A 14402-nucleotide genomic window follows, 5' to 3' on the forward strand; every position below is an offset into this window, starting at 1 on the left:
AGTATGTGCAAAGCACAATAAAATGAGATATGCCTTTATCAGGTCATTCAGTCACCTTTATATTACTAACAAAAGTTGACAATTATACTACTGCTGATCTTGTATTTGATGCCAGCTAAAATTTATCTTTATAGTTGTTTATAAATGTTATCATTGTTCTAAATTTATTCTTTCATTAGAATGACCAATGTTATTACTTTTTTTTCAATTTTATTACTTTCTCTTCAAAAAACTTATTGGGACTATGAAGGTAACTGAAAACCGACATGAGCCCTGACTTCACATGTCTGTTCTTAGAACACTCTAGGTACTAAAAACCTAACTATACCTTTCCATGGAAAGTATAGCCATAGTAAATGTTGAAAGATAGAGGAGACATGGATCCCGTCAGTGAAGGATTCTAAAGAAATAATGGTTAAGGAGTAAAGAGGGGGGGAAGCACATTCCATGAAGAACACCTTTCTCTGCAATTGCAAAGGCACCATGGTAAGAGGTACTAACAGAAGACTGAAACCAACAAACAAACAAAAGAATGATGGGATGTGACTTCCCAGGTTATTTATTAAGACCCAGATAGGCAGGCAGACTAGCTAGGAATATCTGCATTTCACAAATGTGATTGTGGTCCTCATATGGAGAATGACCTAAAAAGGGAGCATGAGTGGATGTGAGGCATCAACATGAGACACAGTGGGGACAGGACCACTGTTGTAAGGATGGTGACCAATGCTCAAGGAGGGAGATGGAAATAACAAGCCCAGGGACCAGTAACAGACTGGACATAGAGAGGTAAGGAAGAAGTAAGATTTTGGGCTCAAGAACTGGGTAGACACTGGTAGACTTCTGAAAGTGTGGGGACTAGAAAGCACATCCTTGGAAGAGACAACTCTTGACTTAAATCCAAATGTTACATAAGTCTTACTCCTCACAGGAAGTATCCCTCCTTGAGCAAATCATCTGGATGTGGAATCTCACCATGCTGTTTGGATATTGCTGGCTGTCGACTCTGATTCCTTTATTTTAAAGTGGGCTCCCGAAGGAGCTGCAATGAATTGAGTGACTCATCCAGCAAGTCCCTGCTCCATACGATCTGACATAAAGGGTGATATTAGGCAATGGGCTTTTCAAAAGGCCAAAGTAATGGGATGGTACCAGCCAAGGAGGTTTATCAACATAAAATAGCGTCGCTGGTGGTGCCAGGATAAACTGAAGGGGGGACACCACATAGTTAATAACCTGGGGAAGTTGTAAATGAGAGTTGTGTTTGTCTATACTTGCCTTTGTAGTTTTGACTTTATTGCCACTGCTACAGGACCAACCTGAGTAATCTGGAAGCACTTTACAATCCTCTCCTTCCAAGCAAGGATTCATGTGGCACCACCATTTCTGAATCACGATGGAAGCTGGAAAACAAAGGCCAAACAGTGTTTGTGAAGGTGTTTCTTCCTCCAAATAGGGACAACATAAAGCTCAGATGGATCAGTATACGGATTTCAGACTGTAGATAAGAACTATTTCAACGTAAGTCAATTTAAAGACTGCGTTCAGCCACATGCTCTAGAAAACAGTGAGATCCCAAGCTTTACAACATGCCTGGGTATGAATTTGGCTGCGCTTTTTTTTTTCCCTGCCCATGACCTTAGGCTATTTAACTCCTCCTGGACTCAGTTTCTTCATCTGTAACATGGGGATAAAAATAGAACCTCACCACAGATGTCAAGAAGATAAAGGTAATCCACAGCAAAGTCTTGGCTAACCATGGACCAGTCACTGGGTTGTCAGAAAATGTTAGCTACTGGTGTGGTCATCATTTTGTAGGTTACAACAGTGTATGTTGAGCTGGCAAAGTCAGTACATTTGACGGGCTTTGTTGCCAGTGGCACAGATTAAAAACAGTAAATGTTTCCATCACAGAGGGGTTCATCTCTCCATGCCAGTCCAGCAAGTGGTAGAATAACTCCTTAAACTCAACAGCTGGAAGCCAAGTAAAAGTTGGCGAGCCTGGTACTCCCTCACATGCCCACATTCTAGGCTTGTTCTCTCACCTGGAAATTCTCTTTCCTCCTTGCCCCATCATCCCTGCTGACATCTACCAGTAAGAATTCTCCAGGTGTGGACGCAGACTACGAGAAGTTAAGGAAACTCCATCAACTTGGCCAGGTATTCTCACAGAGTCAAAGGACAAAAGGGAATGTGATTCATATTTAAAGGTGGGCCCAGCCAGAAGGCTGGTACCGATCAGAGATCTAGGGCTGCAGGTACGGTGTGTGGATTAAGGGAGATGGGGTGGCTGAGCCCTGTTTCTCTCTTGTTTTTAATTTTTTTTAAGTTTGTTTATTTTTGAGAGAGACAGTGTGAGTGGAGGAGGGGTGGAGAGAGAGAATCCCAAGCAGGCTCCATGCTGCCACCGCAGAGCCTGATGCAAGGCTGGAACTCATGAAACTGTGAGATCGTAACCTGAGCTGAAACCAAGAGTCAGATCCTTAACTGACAGAGCCACCCAGGCACGCAGAGCTCTGTTTTTCTGTTGAAATAGCAGCACTAAGGTAAAAAAAAAAAAAAACATACCTCAATGGATGTGACTTAAACTACCATGTCTTGGGAAGTCTGAACTCAACTTCAAGCAAATCTTGAGAATTCCTAATAGCTAGTTTTTACTGAGGGTCAGGCATCCTGCTAAATGTATTTCCTTCATTTTATGGAGAAGAAAAGGCTGAGGCTCAAAGTCACACTGGGCAAACAACACTGGAACAGAGGCATTCGACCACTGGAGCCCCCTCATCAACCCTTGTTGTATTCATACCCCTGCCTCACACCAGCGAGCTGTAGGAGAAACAACTAGAGGTATAGAGGCAGTAAACAAAAGTAGATAATACAGCAAGCTCATGCATTAAAAACTCTTCTCCTGTCAGGCAACAGCACTATGGCAGGATTAGGGCACAGGACCATTTCATTATCAGCTGAAATGGCCAGACATTGTGTTTACTCTACACGAAACCACCATTCCTTATTCTGGCCCAATACTGTGCTACTGTCAGATTAGAGTCCCATTAAAACCAATAATCCCTAAATGAGGCACAATTGTGATCTAGAAAAACCATACGTTAGAAGGTGCCAACACTGAGAAAGGAATATAGCTCTATGGGTTACTTATTTTGGCAGAAATTGCCAATGAACTTGAGTAGACAGAGATAGTAGGGTGAAGTTGGAGAAAGCTGTATGCTCTTCAGTCACAAATATTATAGAAATCTCACCTTAAAACTGAGTGGAGCTTTGTTATTTTCAAAGCCCCTTTCTATACCGTTGCTCTTATGATTGTCCCAACAACCTTCAGCAGCAGGAAGCAGAGGCAGATGGTTCCGGAAATAAAAACAAGAGCCTTCCACAAAGCGAGTAAAATGAGGGAGGAGGTAGGAGAACCTAGGCTTCTTCCTCTTGATCTGCAAGTCTTTCGACTGTACCACAATTTACAATAATAGTTTAGGTTACCATAGGCTACACAGAGTTTGACCAGATTCAATGTGCTGACCAGTCCTTCATTATTTTCTGAATACCTCAGGTTGGTCCCAAGTGGATATAAAGATAAATAAGAGATGGTTCCCAACCCTCAATTTGAAAATTCCATCTGCAGGACTGCAAAAGTTATATAAATGTTGACAGAGCTTAGTTATATTTACACAGAGTTACAGCTGAATTTAAAATACTTTTTTTTATCTTTAAAACAGTTTTCTTAGGCAGATTCTCTGCCACTCAGCAGTGGCAACCTGACAGGTGTCAGGGCTTCATGGAGGATTCCAAAGAGGCTCAGACAGATGACAAGTGATCTGTGGAAGTGAAGACACTTGGCGCTTTGAGACAGGGAGTGGCCCACCAGAAAGCCAGGAGGAGGTCCATGTGGCTGCAGTGAGGGGTCAGCAGAAAAGCAAAGGACAGTCAGCTGAGCAAGGTGGTCTGAGAAGCAACCTTCAGGGGCTCTTAATGTCAATTCCAGATTAGACTTGATTTCTCAAGCAGAAGGGAGCGATGGAAAGTTTCTAGTAAGGTGGTTCCACAACCAAGGGAAAACTGTGTGCCCAGGAGAGCTAGTCTGGCAGGTGATAAACCATTGGGGACAAAAAGGAGTCTGAAAGAGACCAAGTGAGGCATAAGTTGAGAAATCTGGGTGTAAATTCCCTACAGAGGAAATAATTTGATTCTTTCTATCTCAACTTCACAGCAGAGAAATACAAGCCCTTATTGGCCTCATGGGGTCCCAAGATAATTCTGATGCCAAATCTAGAAAAGGAGCTTGAGGGGATTTAAAAAAATGCCAATTCTTAACTATAGAAAAGAGTAAAATAGTTTCAGAATACTTTAAAAACGTAAATTTATTTAAATAAAATAACAAAGCATGGAAGATCGAGCTCTTGTGAAATTATTTACCAGTTTTCTTTCATTTAACTGGAAAATGTGATTTTTCTGAAGACAGATTCACAGTAGGTTCCTTAAAATAGACTTTAAATTTCAGGATAGGTTGCTATTTGCTTAAAAAAATCATTTTCATATCTTAGTGAATACGTGGGACCCTACAAGTGTGTTAAAGACTTACTTAACAACAAATGCTCTTTCAGAAAGGAAACCTTCACGAGAAGCACCACAGTAGCCACAAGAAAAGTTTCCAGTTCCTTTATGGGTTAAAGACTGACTAAAGAACTCACAGCTAAAGTGAGGACCATTTAAGGGTTTCCTCCACCAGTGAATAAGGTGATTAAAAAGTCCAGAAGTCCGGGCATCTGGGTGTCTCAGTGGGTTGAGCATCCAACTTCAGCTCAGGTCATGATCTCACAGCTCATGGCTTCAAGCCCCCTGTCCGGCTATGTGCTGACAGCTCAGAGCCTGGAGCCTACCTGGGATTCTGTGGCTCCCTCTGCCCCTCCCCCTGCTGGTGCTCTGTCTCTCTCTCAAAAATAAACAAACATTAAAAAAAATCTTTAGAAAAAAGCCCAGAAGGTCAAGCTCTGAGTGCGTACTGAGCTCAGCTTTGGGTGGAAACAAAGGACCCAGGAGCAGGATTTTGTTAAAATAAATCTTGAGAACATCTGCCCACTTAACTGAGCCTTGTCTCCATAGGAAAATAAGTTTGTAGGAGGTCTCTATTTTATCCTGTTATAAAATTTCATAATGAGAAAGTGTCTTGTCACTTCTATTTTTAAAATAAAATTCTTTAGAAAGCCCCATGCCTTCCTGACTTATGAAAATACAAAACATCCCTATCTTCAAGCTGCCAATCTGTAATGAATTTCTAGTTTTATGCAGTAAGAAGACAAAAAAAAAAAAAAAAAAAAAACCAAAACAAAACAAAAAACCCTGAAGCTCTGCTTTTATGGTAGTGACTAGTGTTTTCTGTAATGCTGTTTTCTAGGTGAAAATATAATGGGACCAATTAGCTATTTCGTTCCTGGTACATTTTCCGTCCTCTCTGTTGCATAAAGTAGATTGAGATTTTTTTCTATTCCTTGTCCCAATTAAATATTACTCCATGACATAAAACACAATATGTATTCATATAGCTATTTACGTAAACCCACCTTTGAATAAGACTACCAACAAACAGGCTCACTTCTCAGGAGGTGGTCTTCCATTTTTTGTCTTAGTTCAGTTGTATTTACGCCCAGTTAAGCTTTTCTAAAGAAAAGGACACTTTGACGCTGAAACTACAGACAGAAAGGTGAAGAACACATCTTCCTAGAATATGGATGTCTTAAAAATAGAAACGATCACAAAAATATGCTCTGAGTGTCTAATATACTTAGCTACTTTGTTCTTAACATTGTCATTTCAAGATGCTCTTGGCGAATTAACCTTAAAGAAAGGTTTATTAACTTTAAGCCGTTGGTTAACTTTAAACGTAGGCAGGTGGGAAGACCTGCCAATTTAGATTTGTTATTTCAAGAAAAGAAGCCATTCCAACCTGACCCAGGTAACATGCAAAAAGGCAGTCCTAAGAACACGATTTTTTGTTCAAGAACCTTTCACTTGTTCACACACTTCACACATAACAAGGTACTGTTTTTTCCGCAAAGTACACAGAGTACTGACTGAAGCTGTGGATAAATATGTACAGAACGATCTTTTGGGATCTAGGTTTGTCTTCTAAACTACGTGCAAGCTCACACAGTACAACCATGTACAGCAGGGACCTGCCTCTAAGGCAGAGTTACTTGATCGTAGCCCTTTAGAGGCCCCATAATTCTTGATTGTATGGGGTATACATGCAAATGATAACACTGTCACCAGCATCCCTGACTTCAACCCACGAGATGCCAGTAGCACCCTCTCCCCCAGTATACAACCCAAAGTGTTTCCAGACATCATCAAATATCCTTAGGATGGCCAAAATCACCCCTGGTTAAGAAACATTGATCGAGGGGGGGCGCCTGGGTGGGTCGGTCAGTTAAAGGTCTCTTTCTCACCATTGGTTGAGTGTGAGCCCTGCAAGGGTCTCTGCACTGACAGTGCAGAGCCTGCTTGGGATTGTCTCTCCCCTTCTCTGCCCCTCCCCCACTTGCACACACTCTCTCTCAAAAATAAAGGGGCGCCTGGGTGGTTCAGTCAGCTAAGCATGCAATTTCAGCTCAGGTCATCATGCTGTGGTCCACCGTCCACGGGTTCGAGCCCCAGTCCAGTTCTGTGCAGACAGCTCGGAGTCTGGAGCCTGCTTCGGATTGTGTCTCCCTCTCTCTGCCCGCCCACCCAACTTGCACGGTTTCTCTCTCTTGCAAAATAATAAACATGAAAAAAAAAATTTTTAACTCTGGTTACGGAGATGTACTCAGCCCATGATGAGAAGCTGAGCTAGTTCATGAGACTTCATTAAAGCTTTGGCTGGTGAAAATAATCCCAATACATGGTAAATACAATGCCACCTCTACTCCTTATCTTCCCTCCTGCCTCCACTGTGGCCAATCCCCCAAGACGAAAATCTGCATCATCTCTCTCTGAATCTGTTTCTCTGGCTCACTCTCACTGCTCTCTCTCCCACACACAAATCCTGGCTACTCCAGGGCTCACCCTGAAACCTATGCTGACAACCTATCTGACCCGTCAAATTCAGAGATCACATCGTTCCTTTTCAGGAATTTAAGGGTATTTGAGATCAACCTTGCTCCTTGAATATAAATTCGCCAAAGGCAGGAATTAAATCCTAAAATTTGAGTTGACGGCAGGTCTCTAATAGCAAAGGCTCTGCCTGCATCTCCAGCCTCAACTATGACCACCTCAGAGCCCAAACGAGCTACTTCTAGTTCCCATGGTCACGCTGCTCATCCTGACATGCTTTACCCTGATAGACCACTTAGTTCCCCTCCTGCCTGGTGAAATCAGACCCAGTGCTTCTCACTGGATGTCATCCCTGACCCCACATCTGCTTACTCTTCAAGTACCTTATTTCCTAGAGTTTGTCTCTCTTTCCCCATAAACTGAGCTCCTTGAAAGCAGGGCCAGGGTCCCATTAACATGCTATTCCCCAGCACCTAGGACATGCCAGGCGCAATGTGCTAAGTTAAAATACAATGAACCAATGTATGCAGGGTGCACATCCTTCCAACCTCCCCCAGTGCTTCTGTAAAGTACACCTTGTTGTCATTTACCCTACCGCCACTGGGAAAAACTCAGAAACCCACTTTGTCTTTTAGGTGGCATCATGGAACACAGCCAGTCACAAAACCTTGTGAAATCACATCTTGAAGACAGACTCTGTAACTTATCACACAGTCCATAAAGCCACGCAAGTTGTCTACAATATGAACAGGAATTCTAGGCCTTAACTAAGTAATCTGTGACATCTCAGAAAACAAACTGGGGCATCAGAAGAAGAAAAAAAATTGCTGCCTCCCATTTCTCAGCTTTTATTAGTCTTTTTTAAACCCAATGTTTAGAAAGCATTCACTCTGACAAAATAAATGATGCTTCACCATAGTACACATTTATCCCGTTTTATCATAAAGCATTCAGCATTATCTCTGTACAGTGGTATTTTGATAAATGTGAAGAATACAGTTCCCATCATTAAACAGCTTCGTATATTTGGCAGTTGAAGATTCAAATGGAAACATGCTCACCAACCACATAGTTGTTTGCTGTAGGAACCAAGTAGCCTTGGCTATAATCAAGTAATTTCCCACCCCTCTGCCCAAATCCCCAATGTGTGGGACAGACACATTTCAACAATGCAGGATTTTATAAGTTAATTATAACTAAGAAAAAAAAGGACTTATTGGAGGAAAAACAACAGCTAATTTTTCTCCCTTTTTAACTAATAAAAGCTATGATTTTATGGAAAAGCAATGGAAACACAAGGTAAGTATCTGTGCTCTAGATTAACAGAAATGCGTAAGGAGATTCCACTTTCTATGTCAACATTAATTAATGCCCTGCTCCAATGTCTTCTTGCTTTTGTTTTAATTTAAATGTAAATTCAAGTGAATTTTATATTTTAGATCCTCTCCACATTCTTATTGACAAATATGAAAAGAGGGACGGATCAGCAGGGACTAGGTCTTCCACAAACCAACTAGCAGCATGATCCTGCATAATTATTGTGGGATAAAGATTATTATGGGATAAAGCTAAAAGCCCTAATGGAAGCATTCAAATAATGAATAGAAGATCAGGGGGATATGAAAACAGACACATATTCTAACTAGAGCCTAAACTACGACTTCCAACATCTCCTCTGTGACTTTGATCCAATAAACATTTATTGAACGCTGACTGTTTGCCAGGCTAGGCTAGGTGCAGGGGACACAAATATTAATACACAATCATAATCCTATCCTTCAGAATTTGGTTATTCTCTGGATACAAATGTTGTATTCATGAGCTACATATGTACATACAGCTAATCCTGCAATGTTCAATAGAGAAGCTTCTAGTTACAAGTTCCAATTTAAATTTAAATCCATACCAGTAACATCTCAAATGCTCAATAGCCACATGTGGTTAGTGGTTACCAATGTTAGTGGACATACGTGCATCAACACATCTAGCTGAGATATAGAGAAAGAATATATACATCATCACAGAATGTTCTACTGAACCAACTCTGCTCAGACACCAAATAATTGATCTCTATTACTTACTCATCGTATGACACCAAGGAAATCATTTAATTAGCATATAAGTCTCTTTGTCTTGACACAGACACAACTAAACTGTCCTGCAGTAGATGAACAGCTAAACAAATTATTACCCAGCCATTCAATGAAATGCTAATCAAGTGAGTAAAAAAAAAAGAAAAAAGGCAAAACAAAACAAAAAACAGGTCAATAGGTACCAGCACACAAAGATCTCATCAACATAATAATGATAACAGGTTGGATTAAGAAGTACACAATATTGGTGGAGGGACCAAGATGGCAGAACAGCATGGAAGGTTTTTTTTTTGTTTTTGGGTTTGTTTGTTTTTTTTTTGCATCTCTCATCCATGAAATATAGCCAGATCAACACTAAACCACCTTGCACACCTAGAAAACTGATTTGAAGATTAACACAATATGCACAACCTGAACCACAGAACTCAGCAGGTATACGGCACAGAGAGGTGAACTGGGGGAGAGAGAAGCCACAGAGGGCAGGGAGCTGCTTTTGCTTGCAGAGAGAGGACAGAGGTGGGTGGGGAGAGTACAGGAAAAGCGTCTGGAGAGAAAGTGGAAAGTGGAAAAGTGGAAACAGCCACAGGGACTGAACAAAAAAGGGAGAAAGGAGAGGGTTTAAATTCTATTACGACTCTATAAACAAGGGGAGTGCAGAGTCTGAAACTCTGCAGCTCTATACCTAGCAGGACTCTGGTGGGAAGGGCAAATCCCCAGGGGCAGAGAGTGAGGTCTGAGGGGTCCTTGGGCCACAGAGGGAAAGGTGGTTCCCCTGCTGGGAGGACATTTGGTAGAGGCTGTGCAGCTACTCCACAGGCAAAGGTCCCAGCAGACCCCGAAGAACAACCACATTCGCTGGTGCTGGAACAAGGACATTAAGGGTGAAGCCTGGCGCCAGATGTGTGTTGTGATTTTCCATAATCCCTGAAACACTGCTACACAATTGCGTGAATTTTTTCTGGGGTGGGCTGGCACCCAGCCACAGTCTCTGGGCATCGGCAGCAGCACGTCATGTAGTGTGGCTGGCACCTGGCCGTTGCTCAGTGAGACCCTCCCCCAGAAGGTCTGAGTGGGTCAAACTGCAGTTTCTCAGAAGTGAAGGGTTGGGAAACAAAGCTGCATCTGAGATACAACTCAGGATGTAGGTACCGCCTGGCAGCCTAACAGCTTGGTCACGGACAACGTAAAAGTGGGGAGTGGATGGAAGCCAGAGACAAAGGATGGGTGTGTGATTGCTGATGAGGCAGAACAGAGTTCTGATACTAGAGACTGGGTAGCTGGGTGACACCCTTTTCACCCCTCCTGCACATGCGCATACAGCCCTACAAGCACCACCACAATACCCCATGAGCTAAGCAGCGCCATCTAGTGGAGAATGGAGCCATTACACTAAGCCCTGGCCAACTGGGCCATCCTCACTCTTCAGGAATACCACAAATCTCTCTGCCTGCTTAATTTATGCACTATAAAGTGCTTCATAGTTTGACTTCTAGGGGAAACCTGTGTAATTACAATCGTATTTCAGTCTGTACACTGATCCATCTATTCAATTTTTTTTCTTTTTCTTGAATACAGAGAAATAAAATATTTTTATTTTGTATTTTTATTAAAAATATTTTTAATTTTTTCCACTATATATTTTACTTTTTTGTAAATTTTTCAAATTATATTTTACTTCCATCATTTCATTTTATTCTATTTCACTGTATTCATTTTTTTTTTCAAAATTTTAAACGTTTTCCTTTTTTTTTTTTCCTTTCTTATCTCTTTTTTCTCTAACCTATTAAGCTCCTTTCAACACCCACACCAAAACACACCTAGGATCTGGCATCATTTATTTGATCTGTGTGTGTTGTTTTTAATTTTTAAATTTCAATTTTTTTACCTTATTAATTCCGTTTCTTCTTTCAAAATGACAAAACGAAGGAATTCACCACAAAAGAAACAGCAGGAAGAAATGACAGACTGGGACTTAACACAGATACAAGCAATATCTTGAATTCTGAATTCTGAATCACGATATTAAGACTACTAACTAGGTTTGAAAATATATTAGAATCCCTTTCTGTGGAGATAAAAGAAGTAAAAGCTAGTCCAGATGAATTAATAAAAGCTATAACTGAGCTGCAATCTCAAAGGGATGCCATGGCAGCAAGAATGGATGAGGCAGAGCAGCGAATCAGCAATACAGAGGACAAACTTATGGAGAATAACGAAGCAGAAAAAAAAAGAGGGAAAGTAGCAAAAGAGACGATTTAAGAATTAGGGAAACCAATGACTCATTTAAAAGGAACAACATCAGAATCATAGGGGTCCCAGAAGATGAAGACAGAGAAAAAGGGGTAGAAGGGTATTGTGACCAAATCACAGCAGAAAACTTTCCTAACCTGGGGAAAGACACAGACATCAAAAAGACACAGATTCAACAAAAACTGACCATCAACAAGACATATCATAGTCAAATTCACAAAATACTCAGGCAAGGAAAGAATCATGAAAGCAGCAAGGGAAAAAAGTCCTTAACTCACAAGGGAAGACAGATCAGGTTTGAAGCAGACCTATCCACAAAAACTTGGCAGGCCAGAAAGGAGTGGCAGGATATATTTAATGTGCTGTATCGGGAAAATATGCAGCCAAGAATGTTTTATTCTGCAAGACTGTCATTCAAAGTAGAAGGTGAGATTAAAAGTTCCCCAGACAAAAATTAAAGGAGTTCGTGACTACTAAACCAGCCCTGAAAGAAATTTAAGGGGGACTCTCTGAGGAAAGAAAAGATGGGAGGAAAAAAAAAAAAGACCAAAAGCAACAAAAACTAGAAAGGACCACCAGAAACTCCAGCTCTGCAGGCAACATAATGGCAATAAATTCATATCTTTCAGTACTCACTATAAATGTCAATGGACTAAACACTCCAATCAAAAGACATATGGTAACAGAATGGATGAAAACACAAGATCTATCTATATGCTGTTTACAAGAGACCCACTTGGGACCTAAAGACACCTTCAGATTGCAAGTAAGGGGATGGAGAACCATCTACCATGCTAATAGTTGACAAAAGAAAGCTGGAGTAGCCATACTTATATCAGACAATCCAGATCTTAAAATAAAGGCTGGAACAATAGATGAAGAAGGGCATTATATCATAATTAAGGGGTCTGTCCATCAAGAAGATCTAACAATTGTAAAAATTTATGCCTCCAACGTGAGAGCATCCAAATATATAAATCAATTAATCATGAACATAAAGAAACTCATTGGCAATAATACCATAATAGCAGGGGACTTCAACACCCCACTTACAACACTGGACAGATTATCTAAACAGAAAATCAACAAGGAAACAATGGATTTGAATGACACACTGGACCAGATGGACTTAACAGATATATTCAGAACACTTCATCCTAAAGCAGCAGAATATACATTCTTCTCCAGTGTGCATGGAACGTTCTCCAGAATAGATCACACTGGGACACACATCAGCCCTCAACAAGTACAAAAAGATCAAGATTATCCCATGCATATTTTCAGACCACAACGCTATGAAACTCAAAATCAACCACAAGAAAAAATATGGAAATATAACAAATACTTGGAGACTAAAGACCATCCTACTGAAGAATGAATGGGCTAACCACGAAGTTAAAGAGGAAATTAAAAAGTACATGGAAGGCAATGAAAATGATAACACCACAGCCCAAAACCTCTGGGATGCAGCAAAGGTGGTGATAAAAGGAAAATATATAGCCATCCAGGCCTTCCTGAAGAACAAAGAAATGTCTCAGATACACAACCTAATCTTACATCTTAAAGAGTTGGGAAATAAACAGCAAATAAAACCCCAAACCAGCAGAAGACAGGAAATAGTAAAGATGAGAGCAGAAATCAAAGCTAACAACCCCCCCAAAAAAAAACAGTAGAACAGATCAATGAAACCAGAAGCCAATTCTTTGAAAGAATTAACAAAATTGATAAACCACTTGCCAGTTTGATCAAAAATAAAGAGGAAAGGAACCAAATAAATAAAATCAAGAATGAAAGAGGAGAGATCACAACCAACACAGCAGAAATACAAATAATAATGAGAGAATATTATCAGCAATTATATGCCAGTAAAATAGGCAATCTGGAAGAAATGGACAAATTTCTAGAAACATATAAACTACCAAAAATGAAACAGGAAGAAATAGAAAATTTGAACAAACCCAAATCCAGTAAAGAAATTGAATCAGCAATCAAAAATCTCCCAAAAAACAAGAGTCCAGGGCCAAGATGCCTTTCCAGGGGAATTCTACCAAACATTTAAAGAGGCTGTTAAGAAGCTCTTTTGAAGCTGTTCTGAAAAAATAGAAATGGAAGGAAAACATCCAAACTCTTTCTATGAAGCCAGCATTACCTTGATTCCAAGACCATACAAAGACCCCACTAAAAAAGGAGAACTATATACCAATTTCCCTGATGAACATGGATGCAAAAATGCTCAACAAGATATTAGCCAATCGGATCCAACAATACGTTAAAAAATTATTCACCATGACCAAGTGGGATTTTTACCTGGGATCCAAGGCTGGTTCAATACTTGCAAAACAATCAATGTGATTCATCACATCAATAAAAGAAAGGACAAGAACCACATTATCTTCTCAATCGATGCAAAGAAAGCATTTGACAAAATACAGCATCCTTTCTTGATAAAAACCCTCAAGAAAGTAGGGATAGAAGAATCATACCTCAAGATCATAAAAACCATCTATGAAAGATCCAATGCTAATATTATCCTCGATGGGGAAAAGCTGAGAGCTTTCCCCTCCAAGGTCAGGAACAAGACAGGGATGTCCACTCTCGCCACTGTTATTCAACATAGTACTGGAAATCTTAGTGTCAGCAATCAGACAACACAAAGAAATAAAAGGCATCCAAATCGGCCAAGAGGAGGTCAAATTTTCACTCTTCTCAGATGACATATGATATTCTGTATGGAAAACCCAAAATATTCCACCAAAAAAACTGCTAGAATTGATTCATGAATTCAGCAAAGTCACAGGATATAAAATCAATGCACAGAAATCAGACACATTTCTATATACCAATAATGAAGCAACAAAAAGAGAAATCAAGGAATCAATCCCGTTTACAATTGCACAAAAACCCATAAAATGCCTAGGAATAAACCTAACCAAAGAGGTGAAAAATCTATACACTGAAAACTATAGAAAGCTTATGAAAGAAATTGAAGAAGACAGAAGAAAGCAGAAAAATATTCAATGC

The 14402-nt window shown here is 40.3% G+C and overlaps 1 protein-coding gene across 9 annotated transcripts in view; it reads right to left on the reverse strand.

Annotated features, from left to right (window-relative positions):
• The window catches only part of TAFA4 (TAFA chemokine like family member 4), a 172776-nt gene that overhangs the window by 6621 nt on the left and 151753 nt on the right, over positions 1 to 14402 (reverse strand). For 8 of the 9 annotated variants that reach the window (XM_042979384.1, XM_042979383.1, XM_042979385.1 and 5 more), the window contains one exon: positions 1320 to 1403. In XM_042979384.1, coding sequence (XP_042835318.1) covers positions 1320 to 1403 — 84 coding nt within the window. Of the gene's footprint in view, positions 1 to 1278; positions 1404 to 14402 lie in introns of all 9 variants that reach the window. The other variant, XM_015543892.2, reaches the window with a different exon arrangement.

Source organism: Panthera tigris, chromosome A2 (genome assembly GCF_018350195.1).
Source record: "Panthera tigris isolate Pti1 chromosome A2, P.tigris_Pti1_mat1.1, whole genome shotgun sequence".
NCBI classification, from domain to species: Eukaryota; Metazoa; Chordata; class Mammalia; order Carnivora; family Felidae; genus Panthera; species Panthera tigris.